Source organism: Pteropus vampyrus, unplaced genomic scaffold, assembly GCF_000151845.1.
Source record: "Pteropus vampyrus isolate Shadow unplaced genomic scaffold, Pvam_2.0 Scaffold106, whole genome shotgun sequence".
Lineage (NCBI taxonomy): Eukaryota > Metazoa > Chordata > Mammalia > Chiroptera > Pteropodidae > Pteropus > Pteropus vampyrus.
Window position 1 is genome coordinate 4592889 of NW_011888887.1, and position 23146 is coordinate 4616034.

The window sequence follows — 23146 nt, forward strand, 5'->3', positions numbered from 1 at the left end:
TAGACTTTGGTTTTATTCAAGCAGTATAATCTCCCTGCTCCCTAAAATCCAGATAAATTTCAAGATTTTAGGGAAGGTAAATAGTGGGAACTTATATATTTAAATGAAGGAATCACTCTAATATTCAGAGAAGCAATGTCAATTATTATTTCTTTTTTTCTTTTAACATATGTTTTAAAGCTCATAAAGGGTCTGTTAGAGGTGTTGCAGTGGATGGATTAAACCAATTGACAGTTACAACTGGTAGTGAAGGATTACTCAAGTTCTGGAACTTTAAAAACAAAATTTTAATCCATTCTATAAGCCTCAGTTCAACTCCAAATATGATGCTGCTACATAGAGACAGGTAAAGTTTTTTTTTTTACTGATACTTTACTTAATTTAAGTAAAGTATATAATTTACCAAGTGGGGAAAACTCAGAATTTGAATATAAAGGAACAGCATTTTGTTTAATTTCCCCAAAGGTATTATTTGATTTTAAAAATTAAAATGACTATGAGATTTTTGTTCAAGGTTTTGTTTGTTTATTAAACTGGTGCATTTATCTTGCTAGTGGCATTCTGGGACTCGCCTTGGATGACTTCTCCATTAGTGTTCTGGACATAGAAACCAGGAAGATTGTCAGAGAGTTTTCTGGACACCAAGGCCAAATAAATGACATGGTAAAACAAACTTTAGATGTTTAAAGCAAAACTTGAGTCATTTCTACTTCTGTTTAGGTTAAAAATGCTCAAATAATGTACACTGTTGTTTTTTAATAGCATTAAACTACTCATCATATGAGGAAATGTTTAAAATAAATAATTTGGAGACTAATTTTCAAAGAGAATTTTAAAGAAAATGTAGAATTATTATTATTATTATTTTTTTAAGCGAAGCAAGCCTTAGTTGACCTCACAGATTGCAAGGACATTGTCAGCTTATAATCCCTTATTTTTTATTTTTTACGCCTACAGGACTTGGTCTTCCTATGTGGTCTCCCATCCAAGTACTAACCAGGCCCAACCCTACTTAGCTTCCGAGATCAGACAGGATCGGGCTTGTTCAGGGTGGCATGGCCATAGACAAGAAAATGTAGAATTAAAAGAAGTTTAATGTTTCTCAGGAAAGTTAATACTGTCAGATTAAAATGTAAATCTTAGAATTTACCTTTTTCTCTTAACCTCTAAACAAGACCGAAATATACTTTGGGGAATGAATGATTCATTGAAATATATCATTTTTGACTTAATACTAAACTAGGCTAAGAGAACTCATTTCTCTATTTCTACATGCATAATGAATTACTACTAGGATACCTGGACTATCTGGTATCTGGTTTATTCTAGTTTCATGTTATTCTAAAGTTTATATATCTTAACTCCAAAATTGTTAATTAATAATGTGTTTTAGCTTTCCATTATGTTCTTTTTGTGGGATATATGATATAGTAAGAGGTGCTCTAATTTAAAAAGTGCCTGTAGAGGACTGTATTAAGTATATATTGTCATTTCATATCAGTTGCAGATATCCTTGATTTATTTGAAAACAAAAATTAAAAGAAAATTCTGGCTACTAAGCAGCAATCCCAATAGCTACTTTAACTTATTAGTTCTCATACCAAAATCAGAATTTACAACGTTTACTCATTTCCTTAAAAACAGAGGAAAAAATGGTCCGGAAATAGTGTTGTGCTGCAGATAGGAGATTGGCAGAACTACCCATCAACAAAATTTGTTGTGACAGTATCTAGAGAAGTGAGGGTGGGAGTGGGATAATTTAATGAAATGGCATCTTTGAAAACATCTGTCAGTGCCATCTTGCTCTTCCTGTTTCCTTTTCAAACTTCATTTTCAATTTGTATGTTTTGAGTTTCTCTGACTAAGTAATACATCACTCCTGTTTAATTAAATCTGTGAACGTTTATAACATGACTTTACCTATTAGAGTCACTTTTCCTATCTTTTAATATCTGTACTGTCTTGTAAATTGAGCTCTCCATACCTTAAGTTTTGAGTTTCTACAGTATTACTGCAACCTGATGAACAAATTAGAGTTCACTTATCCCAGTACCTTTTGCTAATATAGATAGTCATGATTCCTGTGGTATACTTAGCTTCCTGGATGAACTATCATACTGCCATTATAAGCTTTAAAGATTTCTCTTTTAGATATTCTTACACATCTGATCTGCTTAAGCTCACAACACCTATTTGCTACAGGCAAGAAGAGCTATTATTTATTCATTTTTATTGATAGAAAAAAATGTAACTTCTTTAAAGTAGCCTGGATAGTTTATTGCTTAAATTTATTTTGAAACCTTGTAGTTTTAAATTACATTTTGGAAGTAAAACGATTAAGGAAGCTACAAGTAAAAGTAGAAGGACTTCTTTAGTAACTTGAATATTTTAAGAGAATTTGCATTCTTGTCTTCAAAATCATTTTGGATTAATTCTTAGAAAGTTAGCTTAACATAGATTCTTTTCAAGAAAATGTGGTTTTTGTTGCTTTTGCAGATGCTTTATAGCCAAAATTAGGCTGACAAAGTATTTCTAATTGAATATTCTCAGAATAGCAGTTTTATGTTAAAAATGATTTCTAGTCAGTTTAATTGTCTATAAATAAATTTAAGATATACTGGAGTAAAAATTTTTAAATAGTTGATATTGTTAATTTTTAAAACTTTTTATAATTCATGTATAAACTTATTCCTTATCTGTATCCAAATCAGTGGTATGTAAGAAATAGTATTTTCTTTTATATGAAAGAAGGCAGACTAAATTTTATTCAACCATAATTTTTCATGAAGCTGCATCATTTCATTTCTTGCATTTTCTAAGCTGCTAAAAATATAGACACAAGCATACATACATGTACACATAAATTATATTTGTGTCCTTTTTTTTTTTTTTTTTTTTTTAATTTAAAGACTTTCAGTCCAGATGGTCGTTGGTTAATAAGTGCTTCAATGGATTGCTCTGTTAGAACTTGGGACCTTCCTTCTGGGTGGTGAGTTTGTTTTTAAATCCCTAATCTCTATCAGAAGATTTCTCAGTCATTGTCTTTTACCTGCTTCTTTGAATATGAATGTATTCAGGGATTTTTCTAACTTGAGAGTATTTTATCCTTGGAGTGTTTTTGATCTCTTAAACGACAGAGAGTAGTACCATAAAAAATAAGAATGAGGAAAATGGAATCTCTCTTAGGTTTTCTGTTCCTGCAAAATTGAGATACAGAAGTGAGATGCATAAACCTTAAAAAAACTCATTTGGCCTTTTTGATACTTCAAAATACAGCTCAGACTTTAGGACTGCAAACTTTTTAAGGTTTTTTGTTCGTTTTGTTCATATTGAATTTAGTTAAAAAGGTCAAAAGTCCTAATTTTATGTATATTATATATTTTTTGTCTCTAACATAATTCTTGAAAGAAAACATTTTAGATACTTTCAAGTAATGAAAACGTGTGACTTAAGATTTGGGTAAAACCCAGCAGTGTTCAGAAATCTATTTCATAGATTCAAACTTGCTACTAAAACAGCACTTGAAGAGAAAAGATTATCTAATTCTGTTAAATAATATGAACAGTGGAGACCACGTGCACATGCATGGCAGTAGGGAGAGAGAGCACGCAGGCAAGCAAGCAAGAGCGAGCTTGTAGTTAAAAATTATGTAAGAATAGACACTATTTAAAATCGTATCACTTAACATAGACTTGTTTAAATTAACTGTAAAAGGAGTATTGGGAATAGCAAAGTATCTAATTTAACAGGAATATACCATAAGGAAAGACATTGGTGAGAAAAATGAGAAGGAAGATGGTACTTTTTAATCTTCTGAAATATTTCCAAATTAAGCTCTGTCCAATTCTACATACTCTTCTGAGAAATTGGATAAGCTCATACCTAAAAGCAATTTGACCTTTAGAAAGGAAAAACCCTGATGTACTCATTTCCCTTCAAGTTTGATATAGGAATGAGGCACAGCCATTCATCCATCATACACACCAGATTTGGAATATGCAAAACAAAAGTGTTGCTAATGTTTCTAGCTCTCATGACTTGGGAATTTTTCCACAGGTGTACTCTTTTTCACTTAAAATTGAGTAAAGTAAAATCTATTTAGTTGGCTGTGTCCTCCGACTTTAAAAGTTCACCTAAAGTTGGTACTTTCTTAATTTTTAAATAACCTTTTTTAAAAGTCATTAGAATATTGGTAGTCTGTTGCTTCTTAGACTTTTGCTGTTTTCTAAAAAGGAACATTATAATTTGAATTGCTTTAATTACAGTAGGAAAGTTGTACAAGTAATAGAGTCGACATAATGCCTTTTTCATTTTCCTTTTTAGTAGTCTTAGTTCACATAGGATGGGAGAGATAAGTTAATGTTCAATAGTACTAAGTTGCAAAATATTTCTTTAAAGTGGCAAGTTTATCTTTGGAATAGAAAAATTAGGATCTGAAAGCATTCAAAGCTACCAGTCACTGACTCAGCATTAGCCTTTTTGCTGAATTTCTTATTTTAGTAAAAAGTTGAACAGATTTAAATTTGGTAGATTTTCAACTCTTCTATCTTATTTTTAGGTGAACACTGAGGCAATTTTAAGTGAATACAGAGGCACGAAGCTGGGAGAAACATAAGAGCAAGAAATGAGTCACAGGGATTGTTAAAAGAAAATGCAATAATATCTACATCGATTGAACCAAAGTATATTTTTAATAAAGACAAAAATAAGTACTACTTTGGTTAAGATTTAGAGTGGAATGAATGAGAAAGCTTGAAAAGCAATATCATACAACTGCTGCTGCCTAATTACAACTAAGCTAACATTCACCATGAGCTGCTAGGCACTTTATGTGCTTTTATTTTTCATCTTCCCTCATATCCTAATGGCTGTAGGTATTATTACCGTTATTAGTCCTATTTTATAAATGAGGAAATGGAGGCTCAAAGAGAAGTTAAGTGATTTGCCTAAGGTAGCATAGTTTTGAAAATGACATTTTGCTGCAGTAAGCATAGGAGAAAGAAACAGATTTCTCAACAGTTGTGGTATCAGCCTAGCTCAGGTTGTGTCATATGTTATAAGGATGAACTGATTTTCTTGATGCAGAAGATAAGTGAGGATCAGTATTTTATCATACAACCATGTATAACTGTTGGGGTTTTTGGTTCCCCTGGTTTTTCAGCCATAATTAATATGGCAGGCAACCTTTGGAGATTCCGAGTTCTTTCTTCAGTAAGCAGCTTTGTCATTTATGTAACATGTTAAATATTTAGAGAATAAATATACTCATTACATAGCCTGAAAAGTGAAGCTATTTATGAGTAAACCTTTGGGTGTGGTAACATACAGATGTATCCATCTGGAATTGTGCCTACCTAAAACAAATTGCATAGGTACTAAACTATTTCCTGTAAAAAAAAAAAAAAAAAATTTTTAAGTTTCTTTTTTGATAGTTACATTTATTAGCAGAAATCATTAATCAGTAGCCAGGCAAAGGAATCAGAGTACTTTTGGAACATGCTACTAAAAGCTTATCAGCTCATTGTCTTGCTTTTGTCATTCTGATAACCAGTAAGTGTCAAAGACTGATTTTGTTGAGGAAGAGCTTTGAATATTTTCATGTGAATATAATAAGTATGACCTACTCCTACCTTAATTACTTATAGTAATTTATTCTAGCAGCCACTTGAGTTTTGTATTCTACAGCTTCAAATTCATCATAATTCTCATTTATTTTTCCTTCAAGCTGTGGTTTAACCTCATTAGCAATCTCCTAGATTTCCAGAATGGCAGATTTGGCTTCATTTAAACCTCCAGGCATCATTTTGACTAATTTCTTCTTTGCTGGGCAGGATATTGGAACTGAAATTGTAAAGTTGTTTTAAACTGCAGAACATTCTTGTGTTTATAGGGTTTTCGGAAAAGCAGAGTTGAAATTTTGTATCCTTGAAATTATCCATTATTCCTAACCACTACCACCTTTTATTTCTGATTGTTTTCAGTCTATTGGAAGTTAAGATTGAACTCTTTGGGGATGAGAAAAATATAAAATTAAATAGTTTTAATAGAATTTTGCATTTTGTTCTCTCACCACTGCTTTCTGAGAAGTATTACATGAGAATAATTAGAATAGAACATTGTTTTGCATTTCTCACCGAGGTAAAACCATCCCTATGTTCTATTTATTAGATTTCTGTATAAAGCGATGCTATCACTTTACATACTGTCTACATTTGTTCAGATTATAATCAGAAATGATTTACTGAGTGTTACTGATATGTGCAGGGCTTTGTGTTTGAAAACCTGATTTCTTAGAATGGGAATTTCTCTCAAAATATATGTAACTTATATGGGATTTTTCATTCTCTGAGATTAGCAGGACACTATATGGTAGTCTGGGGTTGGGCCTGCATACACACTTATGCTTTATGAACTAATGTGTGTAAAATATGCTGTGTATGTGAAAACCACCTTCCTCAATTTGAGGCTTTTACATAATGGAAGAGCATTCTACCCACACAGCAGCTGTGGAATCAAGTTGCATAATAAATTTGACACAACAATTATAGTATCACATAAAATAAATTTGCTCAAACAGTAGATTCTGTTTTTTAACAAATTGTAAACATGTTAGAAAGTTTCACCCCTCACATGCTTACACTTTCAATGAACAAATATTATGACAAGAAATGGTAAGATCTGAAATTGCTCTATTAATTTTAATTGTCATCTTTACATATTGGGATAGCATCTTTATATATTGGATTTTTTAGATTAAATGTATTAACAAATAATTTAACAGTCTCTGGTCTATAATAAGTGTTTACCAGTATATTCTTTTTTCCGATTCTCTGGATCCCCAAGAGAAGCCATTCTTGTGAGCTTCTAGAGTAGGTTTGAGCAGAAATCAGACAGGTTTATTACTCACTGTTTCCCCCATAACTGAGAATTAAACAGCTGTCATTGTCCTAAGGACACTTTGGTATGTGTTTGTTTCCAGTGCTCCTAGTTTTGTCTTGTCTTCCTATCTTACATTCTTTACTTAAGGTTTACATTGTTAATCATTCTCTGAACAAATTGAGAGAGATTTCATCATGGACAAGTCACTTAGCAACTCTACTAGAGAGTCTTCATTTACATTTGAGCTGCTCAGAGTGTGTACCATGAGTCACCAGTGTAGACATCCCCAGGGCGTGTATGTGCTATCAAGCTGTTTGTTTTACCTTTAGCTTCAGTAGTGATTTTACTGAGTTTATAGTGATTAAGAGTGTAGACTGCTTGAGTGACAGTCCTGGCTCAGTTGCTTTCTACCTTGAGTGAGTTTTTAAATCTTATTGGGCCTCATTTTTCTGATCTTTATAGAAAGGACGAATCTGCTTCATAGGGTCGTGAGGATTAAATTAATAGACTCAAGTGCTCAAAGTACTTCCTAGCATGGAATACTAAAAAAAAAAAAAAGGAAAAAGGAAAAAAAAAGAAAGAAAACTGCTATTATTTTGTTCTTGAAATGTTTTATTTAATGTTGATTCTGAATTTCAGTCATTTTGCTGTGCCCTCCCATGGATAATGTACTGGCTTCAGTGAATAAAGTAGTTTTTAAAACAGTCTTAATTAAAATCAGTATACTCCTCTTAAAGTATACAAAGTATTCCACCCTTAGCCAGCCTTCGCTCTGCTCATTAAATCTACCTTGTGTCACTTCCTTCTGTCACCATCCTAGTTCAGATTTTCATTGCTTGTTAGATTACTACCACAGTCTCACTATTCTTCCTGTTCAAATATACTCTACATTCCGATGGCAGATTTTTTTTTTTTTTATGAAAATGAAGATTATGTCACTATCTGCTCAAAAACCTTTAGTGACTCTTTATTAATTAAGTTAAAAACACTCAGATGTTCGGTATTCAAGACCCTTATGCCTATGCACCAAACTGCACTCCTCATGAGACCCAATTGTGTTTTCCTTTGTCTTGCCCTCCACATTTCTCTCAACCAGGATACGTTTCTCTACCATCAACATCCATTGAAATCCTGTCCATTTGAAAGGCTCATCTCCAACATTATATTCTGTGAGAAGCCTATTCTGAGTCTCCTGGAACCTGGGCGTGATTGCTCCCCATTCCTCCCCAACTTTTCTATTCTTCCAGCTTTTAAAGCTATGTGACTAATTTCCATGCAGTACTTTATGGTTATGCTCTATAGACAGATTTTTTTTTATATGTTGCGTGTATAGCATGGTTACCTATTCGAAAAACAATTGCTCAAGTTTTTTCTCTTACTAATTTTTTATGCTTATTTACAGCCATTTTATTAATTTCTTCTGTTGCCTAAGCCTCTTATTATTTTCACTGGGATAAAAAAGAGAGAGAATACTAATAGTAGATTTATTTTAAATGTGACATCTTCAGAATTACCCACAAGGTTGTCTACTAAAATGGCATTTCAGAAAAATGGAGTATTTCTTCCTATATTCTCTTTCTCTGGTTACTTAGTCCATTTAGTATTTTGGGTCTTTCTCATTAAGAGATTATTTTCACATAGTAACTTAGATGATAAAAGTCTTTGTAAATATTGATCTTTCTGGTGTTGGCAATTTAAAAAAAGCATTTTTCCTACATCTCTTATCCCATATTATTTTAACAAAATATATTTCATGAATTACATCCTTTTGGTAGAGTTTAAATATTTTAACATCTTGATTCTTTTTATAGCCTTATAGACTGCTTTTTGTTGGACTCAGCTCCTCTCAATGTGACTATGTCCCCTACTGGAGATTTTCTGGCTACCTCCCATGTGGACCACCTTGGAATTTATCTGTGGTAAGTTCTTTCATACAATTCTGTTTAGGTAAGGAAGAGAAGGATATTGTCAGACAATTATAGGTGCTAACATTGCTATTTAGTGTTTTGTTTCTTTTTTTTAATTTGTAAAATAGAAATGTCACAGAGAGTTAGTTTACAAGTCTATGACTGATTTAACATCTGCTCGATAATTTAGATAGCTTTGTTCAAATGTGTATTCTAAACCACACGATTGATTACTTCTGTTGTCATATTTAGCTTTTATTTGCAGAAAGGATAAGTGAATTTAAAAATATTAGGAAAAGGGAGTCCCCAGCCAGGCCCTGGCCTTCCTGCCACTACTTGATACTGTTTTATGGCCTTGGCCAGGCTCTTCTCAACTTCAAACTATTTTTTCTATAAAATAAGGCACAAGTGTGGGCAAAGTGCTTACTAAGATTCATTCTAGTTGCATAACTTCATAACCATGTAAAGATACTTAAGATGATCTTCCAACTCCACGTGATGAACGTGTAAGAGTTCAAAATAAATGGTTCAGCATCTGGGTCTAGAGAAACTTTTGTCTATTTCCTAAGTTCAGATGTCTAATTCTTTTAACTGTTGTTATCGAGGGAGAGAAAAAAATATATTTTTTTAATTATAAAATTTTATAATTAGATTTTTAGGATTTGAAAGTAAATTCACTGTATAGTAGAAACAGACTCTGGCCACGTTAATAAGTAAAATGGAGTATCTCTTGGAATCTGTGAAGCTTGAACAGTCAAGAGAAGAATAGTAGCTATGGGACCTCAACAGCAGGAGTATATAGTACCACTATTAATATAACTCAGAACCTGTTATTCCCGATTTTTATTTTCTATTCCAAATTTATAACGTATGGGAAATAGAATCTGATTGGCCCACTTTGGGACAAGTAGCTACATCTTGGTTAGTTATCCAGATCATGGTACATAATCAGGTAGCAGAAACATAGCCACTTAGAGGACTATTCTAGAGAAGGGGAAATCCATGACTGTTAGCAATCCTTAGGATTTCATCAGCATATTCTCTCTCTGACTTAGCTCTATTAGTCCATCTTTCCTTTACTTACATTTTCTCAAATGAAGGTTGACATAAGTCAGAATAATATAAATATATGGAGGTTATGTTACCTTTTAAAAGTATCACCCAGTATTGATCTCTCAAATAAATACTTCATTAAAAGTAAAGATGCCATTAAGAATGTTTATGTACATCTATGACATGAATCAAGGCATTTTCAAATTAATACTGTCTATCTTTGAGATCTTTTCTTAACTTGTGAGTGATTGGAATCTATAGCCAAATTCAAGATTGTAGAGATTATTAGCAGTAATTGAAGTTTCTCTGAAAAAACTATTTTTATAAGTTTTAAACTTATTTAAAACATTTATGTTTTTATTTCTCAGGTCCAATATTTCTCTGTATTCAGTCGTTTCATTACGGCCACTTCCCACAGATTATGTTCCTTCAGTTGTGATGCTTCCTGGTACTTGTCAAACTCAAGGTAATCACACAACAGTAAAAGAATTTTTAAAGTGTAATATCATTAACTTAACATGGGGATATTACTTCTGAAGGCAAAGTTTAATGCACTCGATCCAAGTATTTTTTAACTGATGTGAAATATTTTGAATGACTTCATGAATTTTTGCAAAAATATGTTTGATATGGCATTGATAAGATATCTAATAGTAAACCAGTGGAGAACTGTTTTGAGTCTAGTAATGAGGAAACGAAATAGAGTTTAGAAGGCTAACAGAGTTTAGAGTGAACCTGTTAGGAAACACTAATGGATTTGGAATGAATTTTATTGCTTTTATATAATAAAAATCTTAATTTGTTTTACCTGAAACACTAATGGATTTGGAATGAATTAAATTGCTTTTATACAATAAAAATCTTAATTTGTTTTACCTGAAAATTTTTGTTTTAAGATGTAGAATTATCAGAAGAAACCATAGAACCAAGCGATGAAATGATAGAGTATGATTCCCCAGAACAGTTGAATGAGCAGTTGGTGACTCTGTCACTCCTTCCTGAATCACGGTGGAAGAACCTTCTTAATCTTGATATTATTAAGGTAATACTACAGTACACTTAATATTAGCCCCAAAAGACACGTTCCAGAAGCGTTTTCTTTAGTAGAGATAGCTTCCCCTACTTTGAGCACTTTAGGAGGAGCAATTAATATTAATACTTAAAGTAGTAAAGAGAATGCCATTTAGTTTAATCTTGTTTTATCCAGTGTGATTATCAGAAGATTTTCTTTGCGTATGTGTGTGTGTACACATATAGAGGGACAGAGACTTTGAGAGCACTCAGCAGACCTTTGTATATAGCAAAAGTACAGCCCACAACTACAGAACTATTAGAAATTGGATGTTTTAAACCCAGCCATAAACTACTTTTTTAACTTCTAAAACAAACAAAAAATGCCACCATAATGTGTGATATTTCTGTTGCTAGTCATTTGGAGACTAGAAGACTTTGCCTGATTTTTCCTCATTAAGTTTCAGTTACCCTTTATCATTCCATACCCTTCTCTACCAACTACAGGATGTTTAGAGCTTGCTGTGTCAGGTCCAGACATGTAAGTTAATATGAACTAGGTTCTAGGTAATGTCCTAAGGAAACAGCAGTGGAAAAAAACCTGGCCCCTTTGTACTTGAGGAAATTACGATTTCACATGAAAAATGGACAATTATGGCATTAATTAGTGTTTTCCAAAGTACGTCTCATGACCCCCCCCCCGCCCCATTCGTGAATAGTAAAAGCAGTCGAAAGGAATAGACTACAGTAGAAAATTTCAGAGGTTATGCTCTGATAATGACAAGTGTCTTTTTATGACACTTGATTTGGTTAGATATACACATTCACTAGAGATGTGTGGGCTAAGTCACATTGGGGGGGTAGCATAAAAAACATATAAGGAGTGAAATAGATAACTATGACAAAGTATGGTAAGTATTTTTATAACAGCACCAAAAAAGATATGAGTGTCTTGAGTAAGAAGAGACAGAAGTTTTGACGTGTTAATTTTCCTCACAGAAGTTTAAGTTGCTTCTTTTTACTTGCTCACTTTTTGTTCAGGAGCATAGTTGTGAAAACTCTCTATAATGTTATCTAACCTGTCAGCTATAAAGGATTATTTAATGGAATAACTATAAAAGCAGCACATTAAAAAGTATAAGTCGATGAGTGTGAAGGGAGCAATCAGAATAATGCCCAATTAACTGAGCTAAGTTTTTGGACTACTTCGCTTCTTGCTGAGGTATAGTTTATTCTGCATAAAAACTTACCTAGAAACTTGAGTGAATGATCTTTATGAGAGAAATATGCTTATCCCTTCCATATATTTATTTCTTACTGAATGAAAAAAGTTAGAATTTTTGTATTTCTCCAATGGGTAACTCTTTTACTTTTGATTTTTTTAGGAGATTGGATAACTTTCAGAGCAGTATGGACCTCCTCCAAAGCCTTTTATTTTTACTTACAACTTAGTGACTGTATCCCTTCTAACTACAGAGCAGTGAGTTAGAAGGGTAACTGTGACTCTTATTAGTCTCTACCATCCCAAAGAAGGGCTGTGCTTACACTGTAATTAGCAATACGTTATCCTGCTTTCATGTAGTGATTTTCTTTTATTGTGTGCCTCCCTGAGGCTGCAGATATCTCTGGCTTTTTCTCTAAAAGCAAATCTCCCTAGGGTTACAGAGCTGCTAAAGAATAGAAGAGGAATAATGTAAGGTAAAATTGTGAGACTCCTTTATTAGGCAGTTTACCGTAGAAAGGCTCTTCGTCAAATGCTCCTGAGATAGCGATATGTAGCAATGTAGTCACCAAAACTAACTTCCGTCAGTGGGAAATCTGATGGAAGTTTTCCTGATTGAATTTTATTAACATTTGAAATATTTTATAAATGAGCAATAGTGTTCTCTTGTTTTTAAAAAACACAAGTACTGAGAAAAAATAAATTAAAATTCCAGCAAAAAAGAAGAATTGGAAATACGCTTCACAAAAAAATTTTCACCTAATTACTTCTAATGGCAGAGTCTACCTCTGGCTCCAAATTTCTAAGTGTGTCTTAGGGCTTCTCCTGAACCCTGTCATTTTCCTTCTGCCTTATCAGCAAGGGTACAAGAGGTTTGCATTGGGAAGCCCAGTTTAAGGATATCTGTGATGTTGATTGGTGAGATTTTACTTTAGCATTCTAATCTGAAAATCTTTTTTTTTTTTTTTCCTGTTACTTTTTGGACTTTGTTTTAAAATTGATTTGGAATTAAATATCAGAAACCGTTGGCAAGATAATTACTTACTAGTCTTTTTCCCTGTCTCATTTTCTCTTCAGAAAAAGAATAAACCAAAGGAACCACCGAAAGTACCCAAATCAGCACCATTTTTTATACCAACAGTTCCTGGCCTTATACCCAGATATGCTGCACCTGAACAAAATAATGATTCCCAACAGGTAGAACCCAAATTAGAGCATTCTAAGTATAGGGGTGTATGTTTTATATTATACACTTGTAGTTTTTTACCAAGACCCAATTTTATACATGCGGAGTAAGTTAATGATAGCTTTTAATTATGAACTATACATTTTGGTGGTTAAACTTGTGTTCTTTGAATAATGTGTATTTGTTTTTGTTTAAGTCTAAAGTAGTAAATCTTGGAATTTTGGCTCAAAAATCAGATTTCTGCTTGAAACTTGAAGAAGGACTGGTAAATAATAAATGTAAGTTAAATTATAAATATTTTACCAATAACTTTACCTTTTTTTACTTTATGTAAAGAGAAATTGGATGAAATATTAGCAGATTTCTCTAGCTAAAAGAAGATAGTAAAAACTTAAAAGGATTGAAATTGTTTTACTCTGAAGTAATTTTAGCTTTTGTATTATTATATTAAATTAATGCCGTAAACTCAGATAATATTGATATTATAATAATCTTTTGAAAATCACACTTTCTGTCATGAAAATTAGACTCTTTTCTAGATTTTGCTTTGTTTTTATTTACAAAAACAGTTTGCAATATAGCAGAGACTTTTGTCGTAGGCGATTTCAGGTATTCCCAAATTATCCTATAAAAAGACAACTTAAAATTTTCTTTATTGAGTGTGTTAATAATAGATTTAAATTTTGTAGCTAATAGTAGCTAATAATGATAAATAGAGCTATAAGCAATTAACAAAATCACAATCACTCTCCTGTTTTTGACTTACTTTCTTGTTTTCTGATCCAAGGGCTTTTGTTTTTGTTCCAATATCACTCGGGTACGCATTGGCTAAGTTAAAGAATGGTACTAATGGGCCGTTGTAGATGACTGAAGAATAGCATAATCCTAAAAGGAGTAACTTGTACTATTATGAGGGGGACAAAGAAGAAAAGCATTATTAGTATACACTGAAGAACAGAAAATAAAATTTATTAGACTTTTGTTATTGGTGGTGGTCCTTTTCAAAAAGCTGAAAGCATACTCATTGCCATTATAATATCAGATGCCCCATATAAAAATAGTTGTAAGTGTATAGAGCATGTATTCGTGGGATGACTATGAAATAAGAGTGCTTTACTTCTAGAAAAGAAGTAATGTGGGGTGGGTAAGAATAAGATGAGGTCTTTCCCTTCGTATATTTCTGCATTGTTAGTGTTTCTTAATGATTATGTGGTACTTTGTAATTTTTTATAACATTAAAAAGAAAGAAAAACAAGTTCTCCACCTCATTCTATTCCCATTAGCAACTACTGTTAATAATTTAGTATGTACTTTTTATAGCCTTCTTATATTTAGATTTGTTCTGATTTATAAGCATATTAAAGTGGGTTGCTAGGCGCACACTAGATTTTCTTTAACAACCTTAATAGCAGGAAAAAAAAAAACTTAAATTACTGAAAATACAAAAAAGTTTAGTACTTTTAGTACTTTTAATTGTATTCGCTCTCATCATTTATGCTGATGTTTACTTAATTTGGAGTTTATTCTACTACTTAAGAGAAAAAAATTAAGCCACAGAATTTCCTATGCAATATAAATATATGTTGCTTGGGGTATAAAATGAAAACTAGGTTTCTAAGTGAAGTAATTATAAGTAATAACTGAATTCTTTTGAAAACTCAATGCAGATGAAGCTGCTCTTAATCTTCTGAAAGAATTGGGCCCATCAGGAATTGAAACAGAGCTGCGAAGCTTGTCTCCTGATTATGGCGGGTCTGTAGAAGTTATGCAGAGTTTCTTAAAAATGATCGGGGTGATGTTGGACAGAAAGCGTGATTTCGAGTTAGCCCAGGCATACCTTGCATTATTTCTAAAGGTAAGTCTAATGGAGGACAGTATTCCCAGTTTGCCTTCCTCTAGAGCAGTGTTGTCTGATAGAACTTTCTGCAAAGATAGAAGTGTTTTATATCTGCACTGTCCAGCATGGCAGTCATTTGTCACATGTGGCTACTGAGCCCTCAAAATGTGGCTGAAGTGAATGAGAAACTGAATTTTTTATTTTACTGAAATTTAATTAAATTTAAATAGCCTCTTATACCTTGTGACTACCTTGTTGGACAACTGGACCATCAGCTTTGTAGTCTTTTTTTTTTTTTTTGAATACTCAGTACAATTTTGACTCAGCTCCCTGACTTACCTATCATTTATTTGTTTAATATACTAACTTTTTAACTTTTTTAAAGTAGTTACATTTTGGCAGTTTTTTTACGATCATAGAAAGTCAGGTTTTATATTTATTTTTTGTTTTGTTTTACTGCTGAAATCACAATATTTACTTCTGTGTTTGTTGAAGGAGTTTCACGTGATAGGGCCATAAAAGAGTTCCTTTTATGACTAATATGAAGATCTCATGTCTATTTCAGTAGTATAATGTATTGAAGGAGGTAGATGATGCTGATTTTCAATGACAGCAGATGTGATTCTTCACCTCTCCCATTACTATGTAAAATGAGTTCTTACTTCATCTAATTATTTAAAATTATTTAAAAAGTAGATGTTTAAATAGTAGCATGCGGGATGAAAAAATAGAAATGCCACAAATTGTTTCTATATCCTTTCCCAAATTTACCAAGTTTAGTTCTGAATATAAAGTTACTTAAATCTTTAGAAAATAAAGCAAAGGGCCTATCTGGCATTTATTACCAGTGAGTTACAGTGGGAGGAGAAACTTAAAGAAGCACAAAAATGTGGATTTAGTATTAGAACTAAACCTTTGTTTCTGGATCTGAATCAAGACTGTCCTTAAGTGGAGGAGAGTGACGACCACTTCATTTCTACTAAGACAGTGACAGTACCATCAAGGAAATCATAATAATTAAAAAAAAAATAATAGAGGAAAAGGAAATGGAAGATGGTAACAAAGCAGAATTTAAGAAAAAAAATATTCAGAATAGTGTCTTCTGATGTTCCTTAGTAAAAAAAGTTGAATCCAAAATAAAAATTTAATTTTCTTAAATGTTCAACTATTATATTTTTCTTTTCAGTTACACCTAAAAGTGCTTTCTTCAGAGCCCATACTTCTAGAAGAAATGACAAAGTTGTCATCACAGGTGGAAGAAAACTGGATCCATTTACAATCACTCTTCAATCAAAGCATGTGTATTTTAAATTATATAAAAAGTGCTTTGCTATAAAAATAAATTTAAGTGATTAAATCAAAATCTTTATATTAAGTGGGTTCAGTTTAACTCATATTTTGTTTTCCAAGTTTGATTGTGAAAAAAAAATAAATGCTAGCACTACTGACTAGTCAGTCATTAATGATGCTAAATACTTACTTGAAATAAAATACCAGCCTTTTGTTTTAAAGACTTAATCTACTCAAGTGATCTGTTTTGAGTCTCTTCCCATCAGTTACTCATATATGACTTTTTTTGAATCGTTATTACCAACTCATGTTTTTCAAATATTTGTAACATATAAGAACTGCTGGATGTTTCCTGTAAAGTATTGCTTAATTATATTGAAGATAAAACTGATATATAATATAGTTATAAAAGTGCCTTCGTGATATGAAGTAAAAAAGCTTGTTTCCTTCTTTGGTGGCCTTTGATGAAAACATGAATCATTGACTCTTAGAGCTGGAAGGTGTGTTAAATATTAGTTCAGCCCTCTTATAATGCAAAAGAGGAAGCTGCTAAGGTCAGCTCGGGATCTCAGTGACAGATCAAGATTTTCTGACACTGCCTCTCTAAAATAATTTGTTCTTTTATCAGGAACGCATTCCTGAGGCATTATTACAAGGTAAATTGCTGTAAGAGACAGTCGAACAGATATCTAGGATAGGTTAGGGAAATTCTTAATTCTATGACGATATTCTTCAAAGGTTTTTCTTCCTTACTAATAACCATTCTGGCAAGAAACTGCTAATTACTTTTTTCTCATAACCATTGAAAAACCAGATAGCTCTGGTTGTTCCTCTTTTCCATCAATAATTTCTTTGCATGGTTCAAATCTTCAGCAATACATGAATTAAAAATAAGCAATTCTTCATAGTGCTCTAAAAGCAATTTTTACTCTACTCAAAAGTACTGTCATTCATAAAATTCATCTGGTTTTATTTTAATGCTAATATCATTAGGATAAGAAGGTTTTACGGAATAATTTCCAGAAAAACATTTCTCACAAGAAATTGTCAGGGATAACTTTGAATATCAAAGTGTTTTTGTTTAATGTATAAGGTAGAATTAGTAAGCTGCTAAAGAAATAAGCAGTCTGGTTTGTACTCTTGTTTTTCTTTTAGAAGTGTCTGTAAACTTAATAAAGCCACTGACTGAAATGTTAACAAGGACTTAAGTTCTAATTTCAAAAATCATATTTCCTCCTGCCCCAAAACTGTTCTAAAGCTGTGGCAAAATTCCAGTATATAATCATGTACCATGTGAAGATTGTAACTAAAACAAAATAATAAGCTCTAAACTGAAATTGTATTGCTTTTATAAATCTTGAATTTTCTTCTCTTTTTCAAATGAGAACACAGAAGTTGAATATTGCTTTTATTGGAGATATTGTTTTATTTAGATAGTATTATAGCTTCATTTTGGCAGGTGGTCTTCTAGAACCTTTGTGTTTGCCATCAAGGAAGGGAGAGAGAAAGAAATACAAAAGATAATTTGTATGTGTAGTTTTTCTTAAAATATATCAGTCTGTGCATACTGCTTTGTCTTTAAAATTTAAATTACAGATGTAGTAAATGACAATATTTTACTTGTAAAAACATCAGAAACGTGTCTATTTTTTGACAGTGACCTTCAATCTCAACTCCCTCTAGAAGTATGACATTTAACTTTCCATCTATACCTTTTTCTGTGAATATATATATAGACATATATAGCTACAGGAAATAAAATGTATGGTTCTTTATATATGTGTATCATTCTGTAACTTTTTCTACTTGTTTTTTTATTTCAGTATAATCATATCTAATCTCTTTTGTATAGTGTTCCACAGTCAGTGTAGCCTATAATGGACATCTTAATTAAATTCCTTTTTCTTTTTTTCTAATTACAAACAATGCTGAAAGAATGTCATCCTGTATTACTATGTGCATATAAAGATTTCTCTGTAGTATATGCTTAGCTTTTGAATTGCTGGGCCCGAGTTAGGCAGTTTTAAAGAGATACTTAATTTAGTTTCTAAAATGGCTATTAACAGTTTATAGTTTCTCTTCAGCAATGAATGGGTACCTGTTCCCCATATCATTAAGGACATTTGATACTAGATTTTTAAATTTTTTATTACTCTAATGGGTTAAAACATTGTTTTAATTTTAAAATCTGATGCTAGTGAGGATGGGCATCTTCTAATGTTTATTTTAGGCCATTTTTATATTTTTATATTACCTTTTACACTGCTCATTTTTCTATTGATTGATTTTTTTTTAATATGCATTTGTTAGGATTTTTTCATATAGTTTAGATATTAGTCTTTGATATCTGTTGCTAATGGTTTCTCCCAGGGTCACTTGTCTTTAACTTTATTATGGTGTCTTTTTTTAGATGTTTTATATGTATGGGCAAAATGACAATTTTTATGACTTATTTCAAAATATAAAGCATATTCTGTATTCTAAGACATTTATCATGTAACATCTCGATTTTTGTGAAGAGTGTAAGATAGCTACTTTCATTCAGAAGTCCAACAACTGTTTACTGAAGTCCATTCTTCTCTCACTGATTTGAAATGTTTTAAATCCTTTCATTGAAGTATTTGATATCCCTAATAAAAATGTATTGCTTTGATTATAGTTTTCTGGTGTGTTTTCACATTTGGTGGGGCTAAAAGGCTTCCTAATGATTTTCAAAATTTTCTTTTAAGTTTTACTTTTGGTTGCACTAAATTTATAGTCTTGATTTGGAGAGAATTACAGTAGTAAGTATAGATTTTTATGAAGAGATTTTTCAGCATGCATTAGAACAGTATCTTAATTGGAGTAATTCAGTGAATTTTATTTAAAGATTTCTAATACCGAATCACATTTTCATTCCTGGATTGAATGGTTTATGAGTAAGATGAAACTGGAGCATTTGTCTATTGCATAAAATTATCTACCCTTGATATATTTTTTTAAAACTTGCCTAATCAAATGGGAAAAAAGGTCTTGCATAAAGTTGTTATTTGGTGATTTTTGCCTATCTAATTTTTTCTGTGTTTACTAAACTAATTGGATTTTCTGTCTTGTCTCAAGCCAATATTGGTAAATTATATTTTCCTTACAAATAATAACTTTAGATTTTCAAATTTATTCATGCAAGTTATATTATGGTTATGCCTTTTTATTTATCACTGGGTTGCAGGCCACAGAAGCTCAACTCAAATACAGTGTCTGTAAAATCCAGGGGTAAAATTTGGCTTTGCATACTGCTAGATCCATGAATTCCTTGAGGATCAGTTTCTCCATCTCCCTTTGCTCTCATTAGTGGCTAAATGTTCAGTCAAAGTCTCCTCATTCCCTGATTCATGATGCTTATTGAAGATTTACTGCGTGCCAGAATCTTATTTGTGCTGGGAATGTATATGATCAAACCTTGAAGAAATTCAACTGCCAGTAGCTCTAAACTTACCTATTTTCCCCCGTATACTAATTAGAGATTGTCTTAAAAAAAAAAAATCTTGAAATAGAATCTCAGTGAGCCTACTTAAACTTTGAACAATAGTGGAGGGGTGATTGTATGGTGACATTTTTAGGCAGAGAGAGAGGCCCATGACAGTTCACAAAGTTTTCCATGACTGGATATTTGGAGAGCTCTGGAAGTTTCCACCAGCTTCCTGAGGGGAACTAGGGAGAGAGCTGAGAGAATAATGCTAACAGGCCAGCTATAGCGCCTCTGTGATGGAGGCGAGGGCAGGATCTGGCAACACAGAAGGCTTCCTCTACCCACATGATATCTTGGAAAGGAAAAGAGAGTGGATTGAACCACTGAGAGGAAACACCCTTAGTAGAAGTTGGAACATAAATTTCACTAAGTGTTTATTCAAAAGAGCCTACACCAACGTGAAAGAGACAGAGGAACTTTTTATTTGGTAATTTTGCCCCCCATCCCCCAAACTAGTGGTATGAGGATTTGTGATAAGATTTGATCAGTTTTATTAAGAATTGAGATTTTTCTGTGTACTGCTGTATGTTGAATTTCCAATTATGCTAATTTCCAATTCCAGGTGAATTCTAGTAAATGTCTCCAAAGAAGTATAAAATAAATATTCACTACTTAGCTTCATCTCCCTTCTTTTAAGAAAGGATCTACATCACAGACATGTAGATAACAATGATTTAATGTTCACTAAAAATGTAAGAATGGCCTAGACATAATTTTTAGCAATATCATTTATTATTATGGCCAGGAATGGATATTTCAAATCAGCATTATTTGCTACCATTTTAATCTTTCCACTATTCTTGACTAAATTCCAGTCCTTTACAACTTATTTTTTTGGCTCTTTCCTCTCATCTGGACTTCCCAAGTCTGGCTTCTGTACATTAACTCTGCCCCCTCTTTTGCCTCCCCCCGTTTCCTCACTCCTGGTCACACACTCTGCTTTCTAGAGTAAATATTATGCAAGCCCAGTGGGCAAATGAGTGGTGGGTGAGTGGGTTGCCCAACCTGCACTCACCTTTCCATGTAGATTGAGTCTCTGATAGTATAAAATGCCAAAAAGTGACAGCCTCCCCATTTGGCACAGTGTTGCGCTTCTTTGTCATTCATTCGTTGACTTACTCATTCTGTCTCATCAAACACTAGGCACCTACTCTGTCTCAGATGCTATTTCATGCTCTCGAAATACTTAAGGCAACAAAACATACAAGGACTCTAGTCCTTGTGGAGTTTAATTTTAGCAATCATTGGCCTTTTTGCCTTTGCTCTTTTTTAGAGCAACGATGAAAGAAATTGTTTCTAAGCCTTCATGCTTTGAAGAGAGTGATTGCCAGGAGTTTCCTTGTTTCTAAGGGTGGTGCACACGTGTGTGCATGTGTCCTTGCGTGTGGACAGATGGTCTCGAGTGCCTTCTAAGTGTACATGTATACCTGCATGGAAGAAAATACAATATGACAAAATGCCTGCATGCTGTTTTGCTGGCATTTTTGTTTTAACAAAGGATTTGATTATAGCCTAGAAAAGCAATGCATACAAAGAGATATGTATGCATTTTTAATAGAAAAAAAAACTTCCTGTTTTTTCCCAAAGACACCACTTCTCCCATTCTCAGGACGAAATGAGTTGGTTCTGGGTGGCCAGATTTGGGGAAGCCAAGGTAAGGGATCAGCCTTGTCCAGCTTGTTAGACATGGCTTGGAGCTGAAGTCCACTCCCCACGGGGCTAGATTCCAGTGTTAGCTGTTGGCACACTGGACACAGTCTAACCCCATGGGAAGGTGAGGCGAGGGACAGAGTGGGTTGTCCATGTCTGTTGCAGTGGTGACAAGGTGTTAAGAGCACCTCGCAAGCCGGGACTGTAACGGGTGAGGAAATACTGGGTGCATGTGGGACCCTGGGTGCTTCTCACAACCCGCCCCATTTCCTTTCCTCAGTGCTTCATTCAGTAACCCTGTGTGGGATTCAGCAAGTTGTTGGAGACACCTATGCAAATGAGACAAGGTGCCCGACCCCCAACTCAAGGAGATGCACCATGCAGGAGGAGAGGCAGCACAGCATCTGCTCTGCGGAGCCAGGGAAGGCTGCATGGAGAAGAGGACAACTGACATGGATCTTAAAAGAGAGGTGAGTGGCAGGGGAGTTGGTGGTGTAGAGAAACAGAATTCAGAAACCAAGGGGAAGTGAAAGAGGCAGTGGCAAGTCAGGGGTAGCTAAATGTATGCTAGTTGTTACCTCCGGGGATGTGTGGAGGCCAATGGTCCATGAACTAGGTACAAAGGAAACTGAATTTTTCTACATTATTTCATGGCAAATTTTTATTTAAAATGAGACCATAGGATAAAATGTTAACTGATGCTTTGGGGCATTGATATATATACATTCCAGTGCTTTTTACGGTTAGTTGTTTTTACCATATTTTATTTTTTACTCATTTAATTTTTTAAATAAAATTTATATGTATTTCACCATCCATATGTACGTACATCTTATTCTGCACATATATTCTCTGGCCAGAATTTCACTTTCTCTGGAAAGGTGACTCCTGGAAGCTACAGCTGTGTTTTTTCCTGAATCACTGAACCTTCTCAGAAATTTCCGAGTAACACTGATAACACACGCTTGGATATGAGTCACTAGCATTTGCTCTTTGAGAGAAGTGGATGGTCTCCAGGCCTTTTTGCCTCTCTGCACTATGCTGACATGACCTGGGAAGGAGGAGCCCCACAGAAGTGGCCGTGAGTCACCTGGCACTTGACAGAGCCTGGAGCTCCTCCAGGAAGTAGTGGGAAGGGCGGCTCTTGGCAGAAGAGACCCTCACCTAAATGGTGAGATATTTGCCTGAGGTTTCCCAGAAAGCACAAGGAACACTGGGGCGGAGAGTTTCACTCTCCTTTAACAATAAACAAATGTTCCACTTGATTCCACGTGAACTAAATGGCAAAGAGAGACATAGTCTCACATTATCTTATCTCTTTGCCCTTTACTAGATCCTGTGAAGGAAATTACCTTTCCTCTTACTGCTGGGAAATGACAATCACTTAAATATACCCACCTTGCATCACTTGAAACCAATTTTATCTATAAAAGAAAAAAAATTAATCCTTACAAAATTATTATTTTTTTTGAACAAAAGGCTTTCTCTTATAGTTCTTTATAGCAAAACCTCTGAACAAGGAGCATTGCCCAGAGGCATTTAGGGTAAATTTAGATCTTACAAGTGAATGTCATTGTTTTTTCGCTACTTCAAAGGGCTCAGC

The 23146-nt window shown here is 33.4% G+C and overlaps 1 protein-coding gene and 2 pseudogenes across 1 annotated transcript in view; 1 reads left to right on the forward strand and 2 right to left on the reverse strand.

Annotated features, from left to right (window-relative positions):
• The window catches only part of WDR36 (WD repeat domain 36), a 37940-nt gene extending 18897 nt beyond the window's left edge, over window positions 1-19043 (forward strand). The window contains exons 14-23 of the mRNA XM_011365156.2: window positions 181-346; window positions 555-663; window positions 2910-2989; window positions 8691-8798; window positions 10208-10305; window positions 10736-10881; window positions 13150-13269; window positions 13455-13536; window positions 14926-15113; window positions 16282-19043. Coding sequence (XP_011363458.1) covers window positions 181-346; window positions 555-663; window positions 2910-2989; window positions 8691-8798; window positions 10208-10305; window positions 10736-10881; window positions 13150-13269; window positions 13455-13536; window positions 14926-15113; window positions 16282-16431 — 1247 coding nt within the window. The 3' untranslated portion in view covers window positions 16432-19043. The remainder of the gene's footprint in view (window positions 1-180; window positions 347-554; window positions 664-2909; window positions 2990-8690; window positions 8799-10207; window positions 10306-10735; window positions 10882-13149; window positions 13270-13454; window positions 13537-14925; window positions 15114-16281) is intronic.
• Window positions 949-1067, reverse strand: LOC111743058 (annotated as a pseudogene).
• Window positions 3010-7459, reverse strand: LOC111743033 (annotated as a pseudogene).
• Window positions 19044-23146: the final 4103 nt, after the last annotated feature.